This window comes from Oryctolagus cuniculus, chromosome 9, assembly GCF_964237555.1.
Source record: "Oryctolagus cuniculus chromosome 9, mOryCun1.1, whole genome shotgun sequence".
NCBI classification, from domain to species: Eukaryota; Metazoa; Chordata; class Mammalia; order Lagomorpha; family Leporidae; genus Oryctolagus; species Oryctolagus cuniculus.
Window position 1 is genome coordinate 121,005,759 of NC_091440.1, and position 13,564 is coordinate 121,019,322.

General features: G+C 37.3%; 1 protein-coding gene across 32 annotated transcripts in view; it reads right to left on the reverse strand.

The window, feature by feature from the left end:
• The window catches only part of SOX5 (SRY-box transcription factor 5), a 1,100,902-nt gene that overhangs the window by 238,648 nt on the left and 848,690 nt on the right, over positions 1 to 13,564 (reverse strand). For all 32 annotated transcript variants that reach the window (XM_070049491.1, XM_051850857.2, XM_070049490.1 and 29 more), the window contains one exon: positions 1,863 to 1,949. In XM_070049491.1, coding sequence (XP_069905592.1) covers positions 1,863 to 1,949 — 87 coding nt within the window. The remainder of the gene's footprint in view (positions 1 to 1,862; positions 1,950 to 13,564) is intronic.

Sequence of the window (13,564 nt, forward strand, 5' to 3'; positions counted from 1 at the left end):
GAAAAGTAAGCCAGCACTATTTTCCCAGTTTACTGCCAAACCTGAGCCCAGCACCTAATAACCATGCCCCCAGCAGAAGAAAGCTCTGCAGTTGCTTTTAAAATGCATCAGAAAACAGTTTTTTGAACAGAACCAGAGGACAATAACCAAACTTGTGCTCTGAATGTGAAACTTAAAAAACTCAAAATTAAAGACAGAAACTTCTTTTGTGAAGGTACTGTAGCTTCCTAAACTACCCCCAGGCAAGCCTGAAAGGACAGATGAGCTTCTTTCCTCTAAGCTTATCATCGCTGTTGTTGCTGCTTTTAAGTTTGACTTGTGAAGGAAAACGAGGGAGGGAAAAAAAATGTTTGTCCTCCAATGGAATCAGATCACAAGGCTTGCAACAGGCAGTCTTCAAGGCTCCACTCTCAGTTATTACCTGGGTCAGGGAGAATAAAGGACCTTGGAGAATACATCCTATGCCTCAGGTGCAAATGGGCTTAAAACCCTCAAACTAGTAGAAAGGGCCTGTGGTCTCCCAAAGTGCCCCTTCTCCATTCTCCTTAAACTTTGTCTTCCAGCTCTTTAAGGCACACTGGTTATTATTCATTTGACTTTGCTACCAACAGATTCTGCTGAGGGAATTTGTTGACTGGCCCCCACTCGTTCTCACATTATCCACAGCCTGCAAAAGAGAGTACTGCAAAAAGTTGGTGGAAAATGGGATTCCCAGATACGTTTATTTTGGTGCAAAGAAGTTTGAGATGCATGCATCATTTTTCAATAACACTTATTTGGCACGAACTTTTTGAAGAACTCTCATACGTGCAATTCCAGGGTGATCTGGATGAGAAATGAACCATTCAGCCAAATGTTTTCTGGAACTTTCCAAATATCTGGGTGCTACTGCCATGTAGGTGAAATACTGGAGGAGACTGAGGCTTTGCTTTTTTCTCAGATATTCTAACGTAGTAGAGACTATCACCTCTCTTACTGGGAGAACACTTGCACAAACATAGGCAAAAAAGTTATTTACAGATATTTCTACATGGATATTAATATAAATTTGGTATTATTTGTATATAAATTAAGAATCTACTAAAAATATACACAATAATGTGTAACTAAACATTTCAATATTGATGACAAAAGTGTCCTGACTTTCTCAAAATTAATCCTACTTTCAAACTTAGAATCATTAAACAACCTATTGGCCACAAAAAGAAAACTCATGGATCACCCACCGCACTCTAAGAAAACACACTTAAATTAATTAAGATGATCATTTGCTTCTATTTTTATATGAGGAAATGAAATGTTCTCTCTATGTAGTACAACAAATATACTGATAGAAATATCCAATGTCTTCTTTAGTCCATATACACTTTTCCTTAGTTGTATCTAATTGCTAATTCAGGTAAAATCAAAGCAAAAATGCCCTTAGTGGTACAAAACAATCCTGGATTATGCCCTTTCCAATAATAATTTCTGGTTTTTACATGTAGGAAATGCACGTGGATAATTTCAAAATGTCCACTGTGCAAAATCATCTTTCAAGATGCAGTTACTTAAACTTTGTTGTAGGTACTTTCAGACTTATGAGATAAGTAATTAAAAAGAAAACAATGAGAGTCAAAAGCATGCTGAACGGATTGTGGGGTTATTCTGCTAAAAACAACACGACACTGACCCTGTGAGGCCCAGGCACAAACCAGGAGAGAAACAAGCCGACACTTCTTGCAGGCTTGAACAACGGGACATCCAAGAGAAAAACACTAAGCAGAAGAAGGAAGGGGCAAATGGATGGTATTATCATTCACATTTCTAATATCAATTTTGTTTTGATACATTTTTTGTCAAAATAATGACCCATATATTACCTTTTATTTCGCCAAAGTTCCCTGATCCCATTGCAAGAAGCTTGTCTTTCCAGTCCTTTGAGAGTAGCTTTTCAATACTGGGGGTTTCTGGGTAAAGAAAAAAAAAAAAAAAGAAAGTAAGCATATCAACATGACTGTCTTTACAAAGGAGCTCATTAAAAGTCTATCTGCTAAAAATAAGGCCATCTCTATCCTGGCCCCAGTTCATAATGACTTCATCAACAAACTGATAACAGGGGAGGGAAAAAAAAAGAATGTGTTTTGTCACCTGCTGTTTCAAAATCATTAGCTTTTTCCTCTTGCGGAACAAAGCCATACTAATTCTTTATGACAATGGGTGCATATAAACCTGCAGTTCATTGTTTTTCAATTTGGTGAACAAATTCTTGCTATAATGGATGCTTGTCAATTTCAGGGTGTTAGTCTGCAGTCAAAAAATAATTATGTTGATAAAATGCAGAGTTAAAAAAAGGCAAAGAATTAGCTCTTAAATCTGCTACATGTAATTATATCCCTCTGTGTGTTTACAATTACATCCACTTTATAATACGTGTTTAACATCGTGTGGTGGTAAGCACGCTGTGGCAAGAGTTGCCAGTACCATGAACATTATACAAAAAAAAAGTTGGTATAAAAGCAGCTTTAAAAAAGAATGCAAAATCTAGAGGAGTAACGCCTATAAGGGAAACCTATTATTTGCTTATTTTAGATTTGTATCACATTCTTTTTAAAATCCCCTGTACTGGGGACTTGACACACAGATTTTAGAGAGAAAGATATTTGCTTCCATATATCACATGGTTTTTGACCTCTCCTTTTATATTGAATTTTAATGTATAAGTAAATACAAATGCTAATAAAATCCCTAAACATTAAACCCAGTTCCAAACAATGTAATTGTATATTCTTCTCAGCCTTTAGATGGGTACACAATTACAATGGCTTGCAATTCCACGATTAGCACTGCATTCAGATAGAAAATGGAGTGCAGTAAAAGATAAGTGTCCCAGTATGTGTCATCTAAATAACAATACCCGCACTTATTATCTGCATCTAAGACATACATTGCCACTCTCAGAAATGGTGTTTGTGTGTATTCGTGTTTGTTCAGGCGTTTTTTTACCCCCTACTAGGAGCATAAAGAGAGTACATGTTAACTTATCAAAGGAACCTTCTGTCCTTGAGATCAGAAGTTTATTAGAAACTGGTTAATTCTCCCCACAGTAACATTCATTTCTTCATCTACAACTTTGGCTAACACTATCTTATTTTTTCTTCCTCAACGTTTCATCTTAACAGCCTTCACCTATCAAAATCACAAAGCCCACGTGAAGTTTGCCACAAAGCAGAGGTGCAATTTGCCTTAGAAAAATTGTAACAATATGGAGCACTGCTTTCTCAGATGTCAAAAACTTAGGGGAAATCAAATGGGGAAAAGCAGTGAATGACTGCTGTGTTACAAAGTCTATACATATGGCACAAATACACATACACAGACCGCAGCCACTGCCTGCAGATTTACCTATGGAATGTGTGAAATATGTTTTTTTTTCTTTGTGACAACATTTATCTCTAATTTTCACATTTAAGGAAAAAGGGATCTCACACATTTTTACTTCTACTTTCCTTAAAATATCCCCATGTATGTATCATGCTGTTTTGAAAATGGTCCCAGCAATCCTATGAGCAATAAAACAGAGTAAATATCTTCATACCGTAATCAATATTTCTGCTCAGTGAGGCTTTAAAAGTAACTTTGAAATACTTGTGCAAGGATTTCCAATCTTTCAACATTCCCAGTAAACACTCTGTGAGTGAAATCATTTCTTAAACCTTATCAGAGTGGGTCAAACAAACATCACTGTTTCTTTTTTCCAGAATTTCTACAAAAATTCTTGAGTAGCATGTAAACAGGGCACAGCCAATATGGTATTTGCAATAGAGCACTGTCAGTCATTAAAAGCTAACAAACCTTTGCAAAGCAGGAATGCAGCAATAGAAATCCATTGTGCACTAACAATAGGCCCCTGAACCTCCCAGCACCAAAAGCAGACCATTTTACTTTTAAGGCTATTGTCTGCCAAGCCCATGACAAAGCTTTTCCCCTGCAGCTAGACAAAATATTCACTGTAGTGTGCTCATAAAGAAACAGAAGTCTTCTGTCTAAGTTGCAGAGTTAAAGAAACAGCCGCCAGATTTCTGAAACCTGCAGAACATTCCTGGCCTCTTTATTAACTAGCATAAAGATACACAGAGCTACTTTTTTCTCCCCCCCGCCAAGTACCTGATTTTTATATGCCCTACAGAAGAATGATGAACTTCTCTAAAACCAAGTTATTTGAAAGGTGGAAAATCAGCAACATATCTAAACTAGGGTTGTCACCTGTGGGTGAATAAAGATACTACTAAACACTTGTAATTTGGATGAGGAATATCCTTTAAATTCAGACTTGAAAATACTCACCCGGCAGTCTGTGGACCCAGGGACTAGATGTTTTTACCTGTATTCTCTTATTTAATTATAGCAACCAACTCAAGAGTAACGGGAGGTTACTGTATTTGTTTTCTGTATCACCAAAAATAGACCTAAGAACAATAGGACCTGTCTGAGATAGCACAAAATCTAATGGGCAGAATTGAGGTCTTGAATGAAGACTTTTCCCTACAACTCCCTAACTTAATTATCAGTAAGCAAATGAGAATGGCAGCTACTAGCTTGAAGGCTAAAGGCTAAGCTGGGTCTGGGTTCCTTCACTGGTGGCATCTAACACTTCTGGCAATAACCTTCTCATTTAAATGTGGCTACATCAGTTTTACCATTTACAGAACCAAACCTTGGTGAAATATCATGATTTGGCCAATATGATGTCAAATCAAATCTTCTGGATCCCAAAGTCTCTACTGTTTGTAGAGTATTCTCTCTCTCTCTCTCTCTCTCTCTCTCTCTCTCCCATTTCATCTGTGAAGTAATCGTAGATAGTAGGAAAAATCCTACTGAAGAGATAAAGTAAAATCTTGAAAGGAAAGTCAATTTTCCAGAGACACATGCACAGATCAGTAGTAATTATGAGATTACAGGGCAAGGCATTTTACAGTTCTTACTCTCCTCAGAACGTGGTCCATCTGCATGACTGGGCACTTCAGCCTTCTAGACAATGTAATGAGTACCCACAATTATAGAGCAGAAATACACAACAGAATGGTTCATCTTACCGATACAATGGAAGGAATACCAGGCTGTAAATCCTACGCCCTGGGTTCCCACCAAGACTTTGACTCTGGCTAGCTGGGGCAGGGCGAGGGATACCAAAGCAGGTTCCCTCTCCCACTTGAGCCCTGCACCTGCGTCTGTGCAAAAGCCACAGCTTCAAGCCAATCTCCCGCCTGTGGCCTAGTGATCACTACAGTTTCAATTTGTTTCCATCCATAGTTCCTGAAGAAATGATCTCTTTAATAATGGACAGGCAGCACTAGCTGCATTTCTCTGAAAAGAGTAAAGATCCCACAGAAACTCAAGATTAGAAATGCTTCAGACCAAGTGGCAAAATTCCAATATTTACAATACATCTGGCTCATTAATGAGTGAATAAAGTAAAATCCGACACAATTACATAATTGCTGCTTCACTGTGTATGGAGTGGGAGGCAGCATTTATCTATCACATATTTAATTTCTGAAAATAGTTTTTAAAATGACAGATTCTCCTTTATATTATGAATATGCCACTTACATATAGAGTTACACGCAAGCATTCAAGTGCCATATTACCTATTATTTGCATGTTAAGAAATATCATGTTTTTAACTTAAACTCTTAAAAATTATTTTGAGTCAGGTGTTTGGTGTAGTTTTTTTCTGTTTTTGTTTTTGTTTTTATTTTTATTTTTTTTTTGACTGGCAGAGTTACTGAGAGAATGACACAGAGAGAAAGGTCTTCCTTTTCCGTTGGTTGACCCCTCAAATGGCTGCCATGGCCAGCGCTGAGCCAATCCAAAGCCAGGAGCCAGGTGCTTCTCCTGGTCTCCCATGGGGTGCAGGGCCCAAGCACCTGGGCCATCCTCCACTGCACTCCTGGGCCACAGCAGAGAGCTGGCCTGGAAGAGGGGCAACCGGGACAGAATCCGGCGCCCCAACTGGGACTAGAACTTGGGGTGCCAGCGCCACAGGCGGAGGATTAGCCCAGTGAACCGCGGTGCCGGCCTGGTGTAGTGTTAAGATACTGGTTGGGGTGCCTGTTCCACGCCTGGAGTCAGCCCCGGGCTCCAGCTTCCTGCTAAAGCAAATGCTGGGGGCAGCAGCTCTGACTCAGGTGGTTGGGCTCCTGTCACCCACATGGGAGACCGGGATTGGGTTCCTAGTTTCCAGCTTTAGCCCAGCACAGACACAGCTTTTGTGGGCATTTGCGAGTGCATTAGCAGATGGGAGGACACACTCTCTCACTCCTTGACTTTCAAAACCAAAACAAAAAAACACAAACTTTAAAATAATTTTCTTGAAATTTTCTTCTCCTGTGATTTCTCTCACTTAAGCACTGGAGTATCATCACAATTGCTCCTAAAATAGGAAGGAGGGCTCCCTATATTGCAATAAGTCTGAGAGTTAATTTAATTGTTATTTGCACAGCATTCCAGTTTACAGAAGGCTGTCAGATACAACAGCTTTGTCAAGGATGTACAGAGTAACGCTACCTGCTTTGCACTAAGGCTCAGAAACAGGCTTTGCCCAGCATCCCCAAATCACAAAGTCAAACTCACAGAACACAAAACCAAGTCCTCTTACTTCAAGAATCTACCTATTTGTGGGAAAGGTTCATGCATGTATTTTTAAAGAGAAAATAAAATAAATGCTAAGATCAAACCATCAGGAAATTAAAAATGTAAACCATCCTTCATCAGTCAACAGGCAAACGTGGGCACGAGGGTAACTGGATTACTTTTGTTTCTCTCTGCCATCAGGATCCTTTGGATATATTTGCTTCCTTTTTCCTTCTCACCCTTGCCTCTTTTGCTCACATATGCTTCTTCACATGAATGCCTATGGCAGTCCCCACCAGTGAATGGCCCCCCCAACTGTGCCAGCCATTGTTACAACAGCATCCTGCCTCTTTAGGGCCTGTTCATTCCCTATAACTCTCACTCCGTTTTCCCTTCAGTGCCAAACACTCTTAAGACTGACTCCCTCATCTGGAACAATGAGACCCAGAGACTCATGCCAACATATTGTAATTCTCCAACAAGCTGCCGGTGCCAAGAATTAAACCACATTCGCTCCAGCGCAGTAGCTTTACACACAAGCTCAGGTTTTTGCTTTGTGTTTATGTACTTTTTTTTTTCCTCTTAATCTCCCTTCAGCTGCTGTGGCAGAGCTCATTGAAAAATCGAACAAGCAAAAAATACATATGTATAATATTTGACTTTTTAAACAAAGTCCCAGGAGTTAGGTCATACCAAATCGACCACTGTTTATACTTTAATTTTGTAGCTTAAACTAAGCTGTGTTATTCTTGACATGTGATAGTGTACAAATTTAAGAATAGGAATTGTTTTTTTTTGGGGGGGGGAAGGAACAATAATACAGCTAAATTTCAAAATATACCAATGCCTCCTTTTAAGTCAAGAAGTGAAAGCATATGTACATGTTTCATGTCACACAATCATAATTCTAAGAGTTGGAAGGATCCTTAGGTATTATTTAGATAAGCATTTGATAAAACTAATTTACAAAAACATAGATCAGACAAAAGTGGAACAGAAATGGTTTGGCAACTTAAAACAAAACGAACAAAACAAGCATTCTCATTGTCATGTATACGTAATTAACACTAAACACATTAAGATTTCTTCTATTAAGAATTGGATCTTTCTAGGTGCTAACCAACTGCCAATCTTCCAGTGAGTTATGGAATATAAAATACTCTTTAAATATCCGACCAAGGGCATCAGGGCTGGGACAGGATGGTTTTGCTCAGCATAGGTAATAATAATTGGTCTAGTCTAACCCTTCACTGTACAGGTAAGAAGCTATAAATTAGGCAATTTGCCTTAGAACACAAAATAATAAATTAAAAATAAAGGCTGAACTTGAACTGTAATTCCAAATTAAATGTTCTCTTTACTATATCACATATTTATACTAGAGGACTTCAAAAATTTTTTAGAAAAATAGAATTAGGAGAATTAGGAGGCAACTTTATTTTGGGAAAAACTTTTTTTGAAAGTTATACATTTTTTTTCATAATATACATTTTGCATGAACTCTTTGAAGACTGCTTGCACTACCACATGTGCTTCTGAACTTGAAAAATGAAATTTTGTTCTCATTCATCTAGTTTTAATTAACAATTATAAGATAGGTGGCCCTGTTTGAATTAGCTACTATTAACTTAATAATCCTCTTTAGAATTAGATACTGTTAATATTCTACTCCTACAAGCTTTCATCTGATAACCTACAAACAAGAAAATGCAAGGTAAGGTACTTGGCTAAATTTATTTTTCTTTAAAAAGTTAATTGCAATTCCATACATTGCTATTTATTCAGTTATGAGTAATACAATTAGTTTTGAGGTGAACATTGGGCTAAATCCAAAAATCAAATCTCTTAGATTCCAACTCATGTCAACAATAGCCTCATGTCTACACATCATTTTGCAGCAAATATTAAATTATGCAGCTTAAATAATAAAGACTTACATATCTGGAAAGATTTGTACACGCAAGACCAGAAGGTCCCGTACAAGTTCACTTAGCCAAGCACTACAACTTGTCTGCCACTGGAAATGTCAAGTTCTTCTAGGAAATGTTAAAAAAATAACACATACCACAACACACAATAGCAATACATCGGAAAGTCCAAAGTATTAGGATTTCAATGAGCCTGATTTTTACACGTAATTGTCCCAAAGTCAACTGATGCTCGGGAAATACTTTAGTTGTAGTATTGTCAAAACACTTGTTTGTTTCCACTTGAAAGTCAATCAGAGCTTGTTAACAGGAAAAAATATATGTGTTTGGCTGGTTCAAGCTCTGAAATTTTTAATGTGCAATCAGTTTCTATAATATGCAACACCCAAGTCTTCAGTCACAGGCTTAAATTTTCTTTTTGCAGCAGCAGAAACTATTAACACACTCGTTCAATTATACTCAATGCTATATAGCACATTTTAAAAGAATATTTTTATCACATAATTAAATGCAATCAATATGGTATAACTGCTACATATCAATAATTTTGGACTTACTCCTTGTAACAAAGTTATTTAATGACTACACAAAAATCTCTAATAATCCATGAATCTGTGAATTACGGAATAATCATTCTGTTCACTTGATCACTCAGAAGTAATTGCATTTTCCTGTATAGATTACAACTATTTGTTTTGTTCCTGTTTCAATGATTGGATCCAAACAAAACACTATGTAATTCAAAGGCAGTATTTCAACAACTAATTGCAAAGAATTACTCCACTATTACAAAATCCTCTTTATGTTCTACTAAATATGAAAAAATAATAATTTGGTGTTCTGTAACCTGACTCTATCACTTCCTATTTTTATGACCTCTGGCAAGCAATCTAACCTCTTTATCCTTCAATATGGTCACCTAAAAGGAGGAAAACTGGGCTTGTTTCAGTAGACCGTTGTGATAATTAAATAAGGTAATTTATGTAAAGTACTTAAAAGAGTGCTGGGCAAAGAGCAACACCTAAAAATATTGACTAGCGTTATAAGTACAACATGGAATAGAATAACCCACGAGAACTACCTCATAAAACAAACTGCACATATACTTGTGTGTGAGTGATTTATGTATAAATATGTACATGCACACACATTTCATCTCACCTGTTACTAACTCACCTGTTACTACAAGTACCCAGAAATAAAAAAGTTTTACCAAATTGTAACTGTAGCCATTTACAAGACAATGTCCTCTCTTCTTACATTTCTTGGTTATGTTATTCCCATGAGTTCTTCAGCTGGATCATACCAATAAAGATGTTAAAGAAAAGCTTGTAGTAGTAGGAGGGAAAGGGAAGATGTCAATTCCCTTAGGTTAATAAATGAGACAGAGTACACGATACTCAGGTAACCCTTGCCTGTCTGTTATGTCTTTTCTTTCTTTTCTCGAAAGCTATCAACCCCAACCCCCCTGACAGCAAAAGCATTGCAACTTTTAATAAAAATAGGAATGTGCAGCATTCTCTTTCAGTAAAGTGCATGGCTAATGGCCCTTGTCCATTTGGACTGAACTAACTTATGATGGCAGCGAAGTGCGGGAGGGGAGATGTGAGTCAAGTCCTTGCCGGTAGATAAGGCAAGAGCGGAGAAGGGAGAGCGGAGGAGGAAGCAAATGGATTACTCAGGAAAGCAGGCAGAAAAGAAACACAGAAGCGACATGACGGGGACCACGAGGCAGAAAGATGCTTATGCAGTGTCCATACTGGTTGACTTATAGAAATTAACGTGTGTCTTACAAAATATCTGCTGGATGTTTTATTTGTTTCATCCAACATTTTTAGAAAATAACCATCATTTTTAGAAAACAGTGATCATAAATCTGTTCTTTTCCACATATTTAATTTGAAATGCTATTTAATCAACTGTGCATATGAAAGATAGAAAAACAAAGGAAAATAGAAAAGATAGGGTAAGAACTAATCACAGTGTAAGTTATATGAGAATCAGGCATATTTAAGACATCATCCTAAATTCCTAAGACAAAGGTACAGAAAAACTTAAGAAAAGCTTAAGCTAGCTTAACATTATCACAGCTTAACAGAAGTATTTATCATTCTAAGTAAATTATACATGTCCACTGATAGACTTGAGGAAAGAATTACCTAAACATGTGTTTGAATGACAAATAATCTAACCATTCTATTACAAACAGTGTATTCGCCTAACTTCCCACTTATCTGGATATCTAGACCAGGAGGAATCTAAAAATTAAGGATCATATTTGTAGAGTTTTGTTGTTCAAATTTTTGAAAGTCAGTGGTAGCGAAGCTAAACTAGGTACAAGAAGCATAGAAATAGAAAAAATCACTCGCCATACATTAGAATAAGAATTCCAATACGTGAAAAATACGACAGAATGTTTTGCCACTGGAAGTGAGAATTAAAGCGCATACAGCCTGATGCTAACCCACTACACATCCTGTATCTTCTCTATCACAACATATGTGAAAACAAATCATAATCCCAGCCTGCCAGATGCCTGAAAAGATATGAACAATAGAAGCTGACAGGATTCATATGATAAATCAGAGACTGTGATATGCAGGTAGTGCAACGGTGGAGCTGAAACTCACAACTCAAATTACTTTCATGTTCTATTATATAGCTTCAGATTCAAAATTTAAGAAAAATAATCCGACTTGCTTTAAATTATACATCAAAATTTGCACAGCACCCTATCACCCGAAGGAGTCCATCTGTCTTCACAACTTGTTATATTTGGTCTCATAACCTTTCAGGAATTTTGGATTGTCTTATTTTTAGAAGAATTTTAGTTTAGACAACACAATAGTTTCACTTGTAAAATGGCATTTAAGGTTCACAAGCTGAGACACAATCTAATCGGGAATGAAAACTGCCGTCATGATAAACTATAGTATGTTGTGGCTCTCAAAACTTCAGCCCAACTCCAAGAGTTCTCTTTGAGAAATGTTATCATTTAAGAGGCAGCAAGAGAAAGAAATTAAAAGGAAGCAAACAAAGAAACTCTGAAAGCTGGGACCTGCGTGATGGCATAGTGGGTAAGTCACCTGCAGTGCTGGTATCCCATATGGACGCTGGTTCAAGTCTTGGATGCTCTGCTTCCGATCCAGCTCCCTGCTAATGCACCTGGGAAAGCAGCACAAGATGGCCCAATTCCTTCGAACCCTGCACCCAAGAGGGAGACTCAGTTGCAGCTCCTGGCTCCTGGATTTGGCTGGGTCCAACCCCAGCTATTGCGGCTATCTGGGGAGTGAACCAGCAGATGGAACCTCTATCTGTATCTGCCTCTCTCGCCCGCTCTCTAACTCTGCATTTCAAATAAATAAAAATAAATCTTTTATTAAAAAACTGTGAAAACCTAGATAAGTGGGGAAAAAAACTCAAGCATGACTTTGACTTTTCCTGCATTATCAAAGATTCACCATTCTCAATGATAAAAGAGAATGATAAAATTAGGCACGAGCAATCCATTGATATATTCACTTAGTCTCTGAATTGAATGGTTGTACAACACTACTATTTTTGCCTTTAATGGAATAATGTACTATTATAGGTATGAGAGTACTAAAAAAAAAAACCCAAAAGTGTATCACATAAGGCCACTCCCATTTTCTTTATACACAGCACATCTGGTAAGTTATCACAGTCTATCCACATATTGATTCCCTTATTCAGCAATCATCCATAGCCCCCTTCTGCGACATGGGGACAGGCAGTCTGCACCCCAAGAACCTCACCATCTTGGGAGGAACATGCGCAGACCGTGACCAGACTCTGAAACCTTGGATTCAAATTGCTACAGGGTTGCTGAATTGCTGTCTTAGTATTCCATTTATGGAGGCAAAATGAGAGATCACAATACCTTACTTGAATTATTACACAAGTACTAATGAATAGTAATTAACTCTGTGGCTAGATTCTTTTTTCCTAAATACTACTATGGTAATACCACCATAAAGTAAGTTCAAAGTAATCTTCCTGTTTATCAATAAAACCTGCAATAAAAAATTTTACTAGGTAATAATTTCCCAAAAAAGGGTCAATTTCTCATCTTGTCCATAATTACAAAAATAAATGAGTCACACTAGCGATATAAAGATAAATGAAAAGATAAGCATATAGATTAGAACAGTAGGGTGGATTAATCCAACATATACTACATATTTTTCTGGGCATGGAGGATGTTATCAAGTACATGACAAAAGCAGCCTCCGTCCATGGAGAGCTCATAACCACAGGGGGCTTCCTTAAAACACACAGTTCCAGGGCCACCAGAGGCTCTGGCTAACCTATGTCTTGTTTGTGTCCCAGGAATGTGAACTCTTCTAAGGCCTGAGATAATTTCTTGATGAATAAACACTGGCTCAGAGTATAAAAACATAGATAAAAGAACCCTGTTAAACCTTCAGAAATCTGAATTGAAAACTTTTTACAGATGAATGCAATTGGAAAGAATGAATCTCCTGACTTCCTGGAAAGGTAAAAGAATTGTACTAATAATTTGATGTCATTTGAGTATTAATTAAGCAGCTAAAAAACCCATAGGTAACCGAATCCTCTGCTACTCTGTGGCTCTATGAAATGTATCATTTTAAATGTTGAGATTAAAGAAGTCACAGTAAAACAATGAACTACCAAGGAGTCAATAATAAATAAATGAAATAAAAAGATGAGTTACTGGTATATTGTCAAAAATTCAATTTGAAAATCTTAAATAATAAATATGAATCACCTATCACAAACATATATATTTAACATATGACAGGACACTCATAATACCAGAAGTGTATGTATGTCTATGTAAGAGGCAAAGGGAAAAGAGAAATTCCTAAGATGTAAGTCACACGACCAGGGCATCTAAATGGGTGAGAACGGAGGTAGGACAGGTGCAGAGAAGAACTGTGGAATAATGTTGTGGGTAACTCTGAGAATCAGAGACAAATAAAAGAACACTGGCCCTTTTGTTCAGAATATTATCTGTG